General features: G+C 44.9%; 1 protein-coding gene across 4 annotated transcripts in view; it reads right to left on the bottom strand.

Annotated features, from left to right (window-relative positions):
* The window catches only part of CNTLN (centlein), a 419,445-nt gene that overhangs the window by 324,845 nt on the left and 81,972 nt on the right, over positions 1-12,628 (bottom strand). For all 4 annotated transcript variants that reach the window (XM_056552149.1, XM_056552148.1, XM_056552151.1 and 1 more), the window contains exon 5: positions 196-330. In XM_056552149.1, coding sequence (XP_056408124.1) covers positions 196-330 — 135 coding nt within the window. The remainder of the gene's footprint in view (positions 1-195; positions 331-12,628) is intronic.

Below are 12,628 nucleotides of genomic sequence, written 5' to 3'. Positions count from 1 at the left end.
AGTTATAAAGCCTCAGATTTTCGACTTTAAAGGAGCGCTATGAGTTGGCTGTATGAGGAATAACTGCAAAGCAGAGCAAGGCCTCAGGCAATTCTTCGGCAGCATATGGTCCTTTCTGTGTCACACTCGATGACACAGCATGAAACACAGCGCTTCACAGCAAGACAACTGGAAAATATGTACAAGACAAGGTACCTTAAGCTCCAGACTTTTATCTTTTAATTTTTGTTGGAGGTCATCTAGTTCCTTTTTGAGTAAAGCATTTTCTTCATCTACAGCAATCTTTCTCTGTACAAGGTTGTTTATCTCCTGCTGCTGTCCTGATGCTCTCTAGAAGAGAAAAGTACAATACAGATAGTGGCCCTGCAGTACTTTAAAGATTTTTTTATTTTGTGTGTTTTTCTAAACCAAAAGAACCAATATTTTATATAACTATTAGCAGTTACCTTTAACTTCTAGATACAATTACAAGAACAAAACTTGGCTATGAAACTATAGAAAAAAAATAGCAACTTTATTAGGCACATACACAGAATTTCTGTAGTGTGACTGTTGTGAAAGCATGCATTATGCCACAGTTTTCACCAGGGCTTGACAAATTTGTTTTGAATCTAGGAGCCAGGATTTTGACCCCCCCCCCCCTATAAAAAAAAAAAGTTTTTAATTTTTTGCACTGTAAGTGATAGATTTATTTATTTTTGTCTGGGATTCTAAAATCTGCAATTTAAATTTTTTTATTATTATTTTTATCAATAGTTTTTATTAAGAGAAAAAAATGCAAAAATACAAAAAGAAAAATGACCCCCCCCCCCCCCCCCCCCCCAAAACCTGCTTATCTACTTGCGAAGCAGAAAAAGGAGAACTGCAATAGACTGTATGGGTACTTCCCTGCATTTAAATAGGTCATCCTTTCTTTACTCCACCCAGACCATAGTAACAAGGCAATTCAAGAAGGAAGCAAGTTTTGGAATTTTTACGTTTTTTGTGCGTTTATGCCACTGACTTAGCGGGATCAGGAATGTCACAGGGGCAACAATCTTGATGTGACCCATGTCTAATGGGTAATATACTTAGTCCTGTAAGCCTTGAGCAGTTTATGAGATTGTCATAATAATCCTACCAGTAACACAGTACAACAATCACATAATTATGGAATATGTCATCCACATGTAATCTACAGTAGAACTCTACTGATGCTGATGTATTATATGTATTGTATTATACTGATGCTGACATAATTTTTCATCACTCATTGATATAATCTATCTATCTATCTATCTATCTATCTATCTATCTATCTATCTATCTATCTATCTATATAAACTCAACGTGTGTGTGTGGGGGTATGTTCCACAAAAACTTCCAAACCGCTAAAGATATTAACATGAAACTTGGCACACGTGTTACTATATGTCAACAACAAACATAGGATAGATTATTTAACCCTAACTCACCCCCATCTCCAGGGGCGGGGTTTATGTTTAAAGTCCCATACAAGTCAATGGGAAAAATATGTTACTGCATAACTTCCAAACGGCTGGAGATATTTCGATAATACTTGGTCACATGTTACTTATATGTCCACTTAAAATATAGGATAGTTAATTTAACCCTTAACTACCCCCATTTGTGAGGGTCGGGGTTTTTGTTTAAAGTCCCATGCAAATCAATGGGAAATGTATGTTCCCACATAACTTCTGTACGGCTTGAGATATTTCAATACCTGGTACACATATTACAGGTTGGGATAGGAGGACCGGGATAGGAGGACCGGGATATGACAACAATATATGAGGAAGGTTATGAAGTCAAAAGCTTCCTCCTTTGTTTATTTTCCTCCCCAAAAAGGATTAGGAAGGAAAAAAAGGGCAACACCGGGAACTCCACTAGTTATAGATAATAAAAATGAAGTGCATGTTATAAAGATTGCCATTTTAATACAAGTAATGGTAGATTCCCTTAATCCTTAGAATTAGTCATGTTCTGTGGGCAGCATAACCTAGTGACAGTCACTGATCATGTATTACTTACACATTTCATGTAACCAGTCTCAAAAACACAGCATTTATTTCTGTACAATGTGGTTCTTCTCACCTAGGATTGACAGCTTGCTGCCATACACAAAATAGACCGAAAGTGGTCAACTAGTGCAAGAAACCCGCAGTGGAAAAAACCTGAATGAAAACCTTGCCTAACAATGATAAATGTAAAGTTATGAACATGGGAAGGAAAAATCAGTACTGGGATTCTAAACAGAATAAGGCTGCATTCACACCTCATTTTCAGCCTACGGTTGCCAGATCCGGCTGGGGGAGGGGAAAACCGGGCACTCCCGTACTAGCGCTGAAATCCATTTACTTTAAATGAGCTGGCCGAAGTCAAACTGTGACTCCGATCGGTTGATTTTTGACCCATATCCAGTTTTGTGACCGGACCTAAAACCGTAGTAAATGGATTTCAGCGCCGATTCAGCTGGGGTACAGGAGCGCCCAGTTTTCCCCTCCCCCAGCCTAATCCAGCAACCGTAGGCTGAAAACGAGGTGTGAATGCTGCCCAACACTAGACATGAATAAGGACTTTATAGACTACCTGTCATCAAAAGTAAACTTTTAATATATTGTTCCTTATGTAATTATAAGACACTTTACTATTTACTTGCTGTTAAAATGCTCAACCTTTACAGGTTTTTAATGTGATTGAAAAAACGGCCACTAGGTGGCTCTGTTCTGTTCCCTGCATAAGTCAAACAGTTAGTTTGGTCTCCTCCCAACCTGGCAGGAGACCAAAATCAGGAAGTGCATACAGGGCATGGCGAGGCACAGCTCTCACAGGCTTCAGCGACGTCGCGCCTGCTGGGGAACACCAACTTTCTCCAGCAGGGGGCTCACACACTGGGAGCAAGGGGAAAGGGTATGATACACAGCTTTTTACAGCTCTGAAAAAAATTTAAAGGGCAGGAGGGGTGTTAGGAGTAGTTAGTGAATATAATCTACGGTAAGTTAGTTTAGAAAATATGGTTTGATGACAGGTACTATTTAATTTATAATTACAAATTGTAAAACTAAATTAGTTACATTTAAACCAAAGAATGGAACAGTAACCAATTCCACATTCTTGTGCTGGCTGGAACAAAGTCCATATCTGGAGGGACTACTGCCTACTGCCTAGTCATCTGCTGTGTCACCAGTTGAAATTAATTGAAACATTTATAGTGTATAGATAAACCTAGGATAGACAGTGTGGCTAAGATTGATCAAAACCTGTGCTGAGGAAAAGTTGCCCAGTTGCCCATAGCAACCAGATTGCTTCTTTCATTTTTAACAAGGCCTCTGAAAAATGAAAGAAGCTATCTGATTGGTTGCTATGGGCAACTTTTCCTTTGCACAGGCTTTGATAAATCTCCCCATGTTTTTTATGTTAATAAATGTGTTATGTTCCCTCAGTTATGAATACAGAAGACAAAATGTTGTACCATCCTTTTTGAACCACCCTGTAATATCCGCTCCTGGCATCCCATCCAAGCAGCTGTTTGAGGGGGCCATTGCACTGGTGCAAGTTCTCTCTCATCCAACAGATTATAAACTAATAAATAGTGCCATCTATTAACTCCAAGACTGTAAACAATAAATGTAAAATGGAAGTGCTAATATCACATACCATTTTTTATTGTACACTGGGCTTTCCTGTTGCGATCATACAATACCACCATGATCCACTTTGATAATTATTCTTTTAAAGCAAACCCATTCAGGGGAAAAAAAACAACCAACACAGGTAAATACTAGGGATCGACCGATATCGTTTTTTTAGGGCCGATACCGATAATCGGTGCAGGTTAGGGCCGATAGCCGATAACTTATACCGATATTCCGGTATAAGTTATCGGCTATTTAACCCCCTGCGACACCGCTGCAGATCATTGATTTAAAGCGGGCGCTTTAAATCAATGATCTGCAGTGGCTTTTGCGGGGCCATAGGCCGCCGCCGCCACCCCCTTCTCTCTCCCTACCTGTCAGGGTGGTCCGGGCCATCCATCGTTCCTGTAGTGTCCGGGGGCGTTCCGGGTGAAGAGTGAACCAGTCCGGGCTGTCCTCCTTCTCCGGCGGTCATCTTCTCCACTCCGGGCAGGCTCTGGCCTAGTACGCTGCATAGACACCACTGCATAGACACCGCTGCGCAGCGACGCACCTGACGTCATGGCGCAGCGGCATCTATGCATTGTACTAGGCCGGAGCCTGCCCGGAGTGGAGAAGATAACCGCCGGAGAAGAAGGACAGCCCGGACCGGTTCACTCTTCACCCGGAACGCCCGCGGACACTACAGGAAGGAAGGATGGATGGCCCGGACCACCCCCATTACGGGTAAGTTTAATTTTTTTATTGACTCTGAGGGTGGGGGAAGGGCCCGACCGGTATAGCGGTATGGGCAAAAATCCATACCGGTATACCGCCCAGCATCACGGTGGGGGGTGCGACGTGGTGCGGTGGGTCGGGGGTGCGGTGCGGTGGGTCGGGGGTGCGGTGCAGCGGGTCGGGGGGGGTGGCGGTCGTGGTGCGGTCGGGGCATTATCGGCTTATCGGCAAGGTAATTGCCGATACCGATAATGCCCAAAATCGTGATTATCGGCCGATAATATCGGCCATACCGATAATGGGTCGATCCCTAGTAAATACAATATTTTTATTCGTATGGGCACCATCTGTTTAACCTATTAGTTATGCCAGTTCATTCCAGTATTATTCATTTAGAGATGAGGAAGGTTGAACTGTATTTACAAAAATAGGCTTCCTAAAATAACATACCACAAGAGTTTTTTGTGACAAACTATTTTTAAAAGGAAATTTGTAGGTCTAACGCTTACAAAAGAAGTATTCACATGAGCTATTATTCATGTATACAGTATATAATGTAGGAATAAAACAGAAGTGCGAATAAGCGGTGGGGGATCTAACAGGGAAATACCGATACTCAAAAATAAACTTTAACATTGAGTTTTTTCTAAAGCATTGCGAATGGAGCAGAAGTGGCTTACAATGACTCATGCTGCTTCTACCAGCAATTAAAAGCAGGTATAATTAGTCAGTGCATATCACATCCAGTAAAGCCACTTATTTATTGATAGCCATGCATAAATAGATCCATTTCAAAGACCTCCCCTACGACAACTCCTATTAGGGATGATCCACTGGATATATTTATGACTGTGAATTCATTATTTATATAGATAAGCATTAACTATCGCACTCCACCTGCATAAAACACTATAAATAATTATAGTGCCATAATAACTTAAGAGAAAAACAGTTTCCGTTAACCAAAAAGAAGCAGGCAGACAGAAATGTTTATTGCTTTACCTGCCATATAATGTGCATTATAAAGCTGCAAGCATAAAGATGTTTAACCCCTATAAGACCAGGCTAATTTTCATTTTGAGTTTTTCCCCCCTTGCCTTCGAATAGCCATAACTTTAAATTCTTTCCATTTACAGACCAACATGAGGGCTTTTTATTTATTTTTTTTATCTATTTACAGCAGGACTAAAACATTGCAATGATCATTTCTCCATGAAATACACAGCAAAACTGAAAAGAAATGTAACATGAAATTGAAAAAATAAGAACATTGAAAGAATACAAAAATTGCAATTAACCCCTTGGGGACAGAGACCATTGTGACCCTAAGGACGGGAGCATTTTTTTAAAATCTGACCTCTATCACTTTATGCATTAAGGACCCGGAGTTTTTCAGTTTTTGCATTTTCGTTTTTTTCCTCTTTACCTTATACCGATATTCCGGTATAAGTTATCGGCTATTTATCCCCCCCCCCGCGACACAGCTGGCGCTTTAAATCAATGAACTGCAGTGGCTTTTGCGGTGCCATAGACCACCGCCGCCGCCACCCGCTTCTCTCCCCTTGCCTGTCCGGGGGTCCCGATTCCTATCACCGACACTGCAGGTCCCAGCAGGGGGCCAGTGGGGACAACCGGGGAAGAAGGAGTCCAAAGAAACGTGTTTGGATGGAACGGAGCTAACCACAACTTCTCAAGCTCCATCCAACGACTATAGGCACGGTACGTGGCCCAAGCCGGCAAGTGTCGCAAGTGCGCCGCCCAGGAGTATTTAGTGACATCCGGTACTGACAACCCCCCCCCCCATGTTCCGACACGCCAGCATGACCGACATCGGAAGGAGGTGTCTCTTGCATCCCAAATAAAGCGAAAAATAGCTGACTGAATGCTCTCAAGGTGGACAACGGCACTCGGAAAGGCAACGCCTCAAAAAAGTTAAGCAGTTTGGGAAGTATAGTCATCTTGACTGCCGCAATCCGCCCGAAAAAAGAAAATGTATTGGGACCGCCATTTGTCCATGAGCGAGTGGAGGTGTTGGAAGAGGGGATTGTAGTTAGTAGAGTAAAGAGAGGAATAGCTAGGAGTAAGTCGCACCCCAAGATAGGTAATAGCCCAGGGAGACCAACAAAATGAGTAGGAAGTACGCAGCTGGGTAGCAAGAGAAGGAGAGAGATTCAAAGGAAGGACTTCAGTTTTAGAGAGATTGATCTTGTAGCCAGAGACAGCACCATAGTCATGGAGGATCCTATAAAGATTAGGGAGATAAGTAACAGGTCTAGTAAGGGTAAGAAGGCCATCATCCGCAAAGAGGTAGATTTTAAATTCCCTATCATGTAGGGTGATCCCTGAGATGTCCACGTTCCTCCAAATCATAGCCGCAAGAGGCTTAATAAAGCAAAGATCAGAGGGGACAGCGGACATCCCTGTCTGGTACCACTGAACAAAGGAGAAGAGGGAGAAGACTTATTAGGCAGTTTAAGAGAGGCAGTAGGGGAGAAGTAGAGACCCCGCAGTGCAGTGAGGACCTATCAAAGGCCTTTTTTGTGTCCAGACTAAGAACAACCACCTGCTCAGATCGTCTATTAACCAAGTCAATCAGATCGCCTCGTACTGTCCCCTCCTTGACGAACGGGAATAAATCCCACCTGATCCTTATGAATGAGTGATGGGAGTAGACAACCGAGACAGGCGGACAAAATTTATACGAACAGCTGCAGGTCTGTATTAAGCAAAGCTATGGGTCTATAACTGTAACAGTCATGTAGGTCCTTACCTGGCTTAGGAATAAGAGTAAGCAGGGAATGTAAGAAGGACTGCGGGACTCCTCCCCCCCGCCCCAGAAAAGAGTTGAACAGAGGAACGAGATGAGGTAAAAGTAGGGCAGTGAAAGTTTTATAGTATAAGTAGGTGAACCCATCCGGGCCCAGGGAATGTCCAGCAGGAAGAGAATTCAGGACCTCTGAGATCTCCTCAAGCATGATCGGAGCATTCAAGGTCGCCCGGTCAGCTGCAGTGAGTGAGAAAAGAGTCTAACCGAGCATCACATTCCCCAGGGTCAGAGGGAAGTTGGGAAGGAAGAGAGTATAGTTTAGAGTAGTAATCTCTGAAGAGGCGAGAAATATCGTTAGGATGGTAGTGCAAGGTCCCTCAGGGCCGAAGGCATCTGGGCCGTAGCACGGTCCTTTGAGCGTCTAGCCAGCATAGAATGGGCTTTATTGCCCTTCTCATAGAAGAGCTGCTTAGCATAGAAAAGTTGCTGCTCCACTTTATGGAGTGCAAGTTCACCCAACTGAGCATGTGCCGTAACCAGACGCCATTAAAACCCGGAGGGAGGGGTCTCCAAGCAATGTTCCCTCAAGGGCACGGATCTCCACTTGGAGTTCCCGGGAGCGGGCCAAAGCATCATGCTTCTTACGGGAGTCCAGGGCTATACAATGCCCTCTAACCACTGACTTATGCGCCTCCCAGAGGACCACCTGAGAAGAGACAGATCCCCGGTTGAGGGCAAAATACTCAACAGAAGCCTGGATTGACTCCCGGGAAGGAAAAGACTTAAGCAAAGAATCATTAAGCAGACAGCAGCGAGGAGAGGTGGTAAAAAGGAGAGAATCACAGGGCAATGGTCAGACCAAGAGATAGGATCAAGAGAAGCAGAAGAGAGCATCCGGACCATAGGCAAGTTCCAGAAAAAATAGTCTATGTGAGTGTGGAGCTTGTGCCGGTGTGAGTAAAACAAGTAGGGTGATTAATCCGCCACAGGTCATAGAGGGAGGAAGAACTAATTAACCGAAGGAACAAGGTAGCGAGGCGCAGCTGGGCAGGGGGAGGCGGGGAACCCAGGATGGAAAAACGATCCATCGACTGAGAAAAAACAAGGTTAAAGTCGCCACCAAAAAGCCATGCCGATGAGGGGTATTTGTTCAACCGTGCTAGGACCCGACGCAAAAAGGGTATCTGAGAGGAATTGGGGGTATAAACATTACACAAAAGAAAGGGCCTACCACCCATGGAACCCTCCACTATCACATAGCGACCTAGGGCATCTGAGTAGGAAGAGGAAACCTGAAAAGGGCATGAGCGGGAGATGAGGATCGCCACTCCGGCCGTCTTCCTATCCGAAGAGGGCAAAAAAGCAAGGGGATAAAGATGGTGCAGGAATTAGAAAGAGCCAGAATGGATGGTCAAAGTGTGTTTCCTGAATAAAAGCTATGCCAGCCCTCTGCGAAACCAACTCCCTTTGCAAGAGGCACCTCTTTTGGGGGGGGGGGGGGGGGAGTTGAGGCCCTTTACATTCAAAGAAAGGCACTTAGCCATGATCAAAGAAGTAAAGGGGCAGTAATGCTAAATAAGAAGGTTCACTCACCCAGAGGCCAAGGGTGGGGTCCATTCCCCAAGAGTCCCATGGAGGCAGGCAGGTAACCAGATGACACCGGGCTCCCTCTAGCAGTCTATAGGAGAGAAGGAGAGGGTAGAACACAGAAGGAGGGCAAGGGGAATGACAATGAAACAGAGACAAGACAGGGACCACAGACTAGGTGAAACAAATACAAACAAACAACAATTAACCAAAGAAGCAACCCACGGCCGCAGGGCCAAGGAAGAGGCACTAAGTAAGTACAAAAGTAAGGTGTAAAAACACCAACCCAGTAACATTGCGTTTGAGAAGCCTCACCGGGGTATGAGAGGTCATAACCATAGGCAGACAGACTAGCCCGGAAGAGCCACCCCACAAGGCCATGCCAAAGACCGCAGGAGGAAAGTGACCATCAAACATAAGCAATAAAGAGAACAATAATCATAACATTTCAGACCATCAAATGCAGTATTAACTAGAGAAGCAAAAAAATGGTTAGAAAACGCCAGCAAAACATGAACGGCAAGAAAATGAAAATCCACCAGGTATAGAAGAGTACCAACCAGCATGAAGACCCCACCTCATGGAAGTGCTGGGGAGGGGGGGGGACCTGCCAGCAGGAGTTGTCTTCTTACTCCCTTCGGACTGGATGGGAGCACCATCAAAGTCAAAGTCCCGCTTGGATCGAGCCCTGGCCATGATAGCTCCCTTCAGTTGAAAATCAGAGACACAGCATATGACATCTCTAGGAGGGCCATTGGACGGTTTGGGACAGAGAGCCCGATGCGCCCTATCCACTTTGATCCGGATGGTTGGGGTTTCACCCAGAAGCAGGTTAAAGATAGCTTCCAGGGTCACCTGTAGATCCTCATTCCGAGTAGCTTCGGGGAGACCCCGTACATGGATGTTATTTTGTCGCCCCCTATTATCCAAGTCCTCCAGGTGATTATGCATGTCAGTGAGGAACTCCGATTGCGAGGCGACAGTGGATTGGAGCTGGGCAATGTACACCCTTGGTAGAATCATAGGTCTCCTCTAGCGTATCAACACGGTCAGATACATGTTGCAGGACTTTGCGGATGGAAGCCATTTCCGTTCTGCAGGTTACCTCGACTTCAGATATTAAGGAGCGGAAGTCTTATTTGGAAGGGAAATGTGATAAAGCTGGAAAAAAAATCAAAGAGCCGGTGTGGGAGCAGGGGCTCCAGCCCCATTGCAGAGATGGTATCCCAGGACGGTGATCCCCCAGGTCCAGAGGGGTGCCAACTGCAAGCACCGGCTCCCCAGAGGGCCTCAGGGTGGAGGCAGCAGAGGCCGGGGGGGCTTAGGTACAAGAGCAGGGAAGGAGCAGGGGTTTGAGACTGATGAAGCTTCACCAGGGGACCGGGGTAGGGGGGATAGGGAAGGCCAGTCCAGCACAGCAGGAGAGCAATCCAGGAGGGGAGGCAGGAACACCAGGGGTCAGGCTGAGCAGAAAGTTCCCGTGGAGGAGGAGGGGGGGGGGAGGAGCGGAGGTCCCCTTCACTACAGCGGCCCAGGGTGAGAGCAGGGCAGCCTGTGGCTCTTGATGGAGAGAGTACCGCAGGGCCGGGGACCGGTAGTGGTGAGCAGACAGTGGAGAAGGTGCAGAAGAGAGACACAGCACCGGTGGGGAGACCTCCAGATCCAACCACTGAGGCAGTAGTAATGGCGTCCACTCACCCTCAGCTGACAGTGCAGGACGGGAGCCCGCCGTAGTCGCAGCACTGCAGGCAGGAATCGGGTCCTCAGTAGAGATGCCGGGGAGGTCTGCAGGAGAGCCCGAGGGCTATGGAGCTAGGGGTCGCTCCACTACGAGGCCGTCGGAGTCCCAGCATGGGAGCGCAATCCGGAGGCGGGACCAGCAAGGTCGCGCAGGGCGAAAGGCCCGGGAGCAGGCCAGGGGCGCAGGTACCAGTGGATATCCCCCTGATGCAGGCTCGAAGATTGGCTACTGCTGGTGGAAAGTCTTCTGGGGGTCCTCCGGGAGGGTTTCCCCATGTAGCAGCCGGCGGTCAGGGCACATAAAGCAGACAGGGACCCTCGTGGCACCAGAGCTCTAGTTGTGAGCGGCCATCTGCATTGGCGCCTCGCCACGCCCACTGAAAATGTAGCATCAGGGGTGTGGAAATTTTATTAAAAAAACTACTTGTCCACGGGACTAAAATGGAGCAAAATCTACTTGTCCCTCATGCCGATCCACTTGTCCGGGCCAATTTTCGCTTTTACCTCCTCGCCCTATAATAGCCATAACTACCTACTATAATGATACCTTTTAATTGTTCCATAACATTCTCTGGACAAAAAATAAAAATAGAATTTTTTTTAAATATATTTTCATATATATATATATATATATATATATATATCTATATATATTAGGTGAAGTGAAATTGAAATAGTAAAAGATAATTTTGCAGATTTGGTGGTTTTCTTTTCTACATCATTTACCTTGTGGTTGAGATAACATGTTAGTTTCATACTTTAGGCCGGACTGATTACAGCGATACCAGATTTTATATAATTTATGTCATGTTTTACTAATTAAAAATAAACTTCTGAACTTTTTTGAATTTTTTTAATTGCCATTTTTTGACCCCTGTAACTATTTTTTTATTCACATATCAGGCTGTATGAGGGCAAATTTTTTGCACCATAATCTGTTTTTTGTATCGGTACCATTTTGGTATTGATCTGACTTTTTAAATCGCTTTTTAACTTTTTTTCTGGGGATATTATAAAAATTGCAATTCTGTGGTTTTTTTTTTTCCCATTTACCGTACGGGATACATAAATGTTATATTTTAATAGGTCGTACAATTACACACGAAGCGATACCAAATATGTTTAGTTTTATTATATTTGCATGTTTTTATATAGCAAAAGGGGGTCATTTGAACTTTTAACATGGAAGGGTTAACGTGTGTTTTTTTTTAAACTTTAATAAAGTGTATAAAAAAAAGTTTTAATAAGACTTATAGGAGGAATCATTAGATTCCTCATACCGATGAATAGAGTTCTATTGAACTCATTGATCTGTGAGCTCTGCAATACATTGATAGAGCCTGGTCCAGTCAGGCTCTATCAATGACAGAGCCGGACAGCAAGGAACAGAGGTAAGCCCTCCGGCTACCTCTATAGTGGATCGCCCCCCTGCGATCACACTTTGGGGGCAATCCACCCCACTAGCCCACCAGGGAGCATTCACATGTCCCTTTAGATGCCGCTGTCAGCTTTGACAGCAGCGATCTAAAGGGTTGATAGCCAACCGCGGCGATCGGCGCATGCTGGCTATTAGCGGCAGCCCCCGGCTACTGAAAACAGCCGGGGGCTGCAGAGTATGGAGCGGGCACGAGTAGGGAGCCCGCTCCATACAGATTGCTGAGCGCCACCGCGCTCGTCAGAAGCCAGGCTAAGGGCCGGAAAAATTCACCTGCCCGGCGCCCGAAACTGCTTGTCCCGGGCGTCGGGCGATAGGAATCCCAAATCCCTGAAGTTTTTTCTAACTTTGAAGCTCTCTGCTTGTAAGGAAAATAGACATACCAAATAAATTATATTTTGATTCACATATACAATATGTCTACTTTATGTTGGTATCGGCTTCAAAGTTCAGCAGCAATTTTCTAATTTCTCACAAAATTTTCAAACATCGGAATTTTTCAGGGACCAGTTCAGTTTTGAAGTAGATTTGAAGGGCCTTCATATTTGAAATACCCCATAAATGACCCCATTATAAAATCTGCACCCCTCAAAGTATTCAAAATGACATTCAGAAAGTTTGTTAACCCTTTAAGTGTTTCACAGGAATAGCAGTGCATAAAGTGAAGGAGAAAATTTGAAATCATTTTTTTACACTCGCATGTTCTTGTAAAACTAGTTTTTGAATTTTTACAAGGGTTAATAGGAT

Source organism: Hyla sarda, chromosome 1 (assembly GCF_029499605.1).
Source record: "Hyla sarda isolate aHylSar1 chromosome 1, aHylSar1.hap1, whole genome shotgun sequence".
Taxonomy (NCBI): domain Eukaryota; kingdom Metazoa; phylum Chordata; class Amphibia; order Anura; family Hylidae; genus Hyla; species Hyla sarda.
Note: the sequence above shows the minus strand (reverse complement) of the source record. Positions and strands in the feature narration are given on the sequence as shown.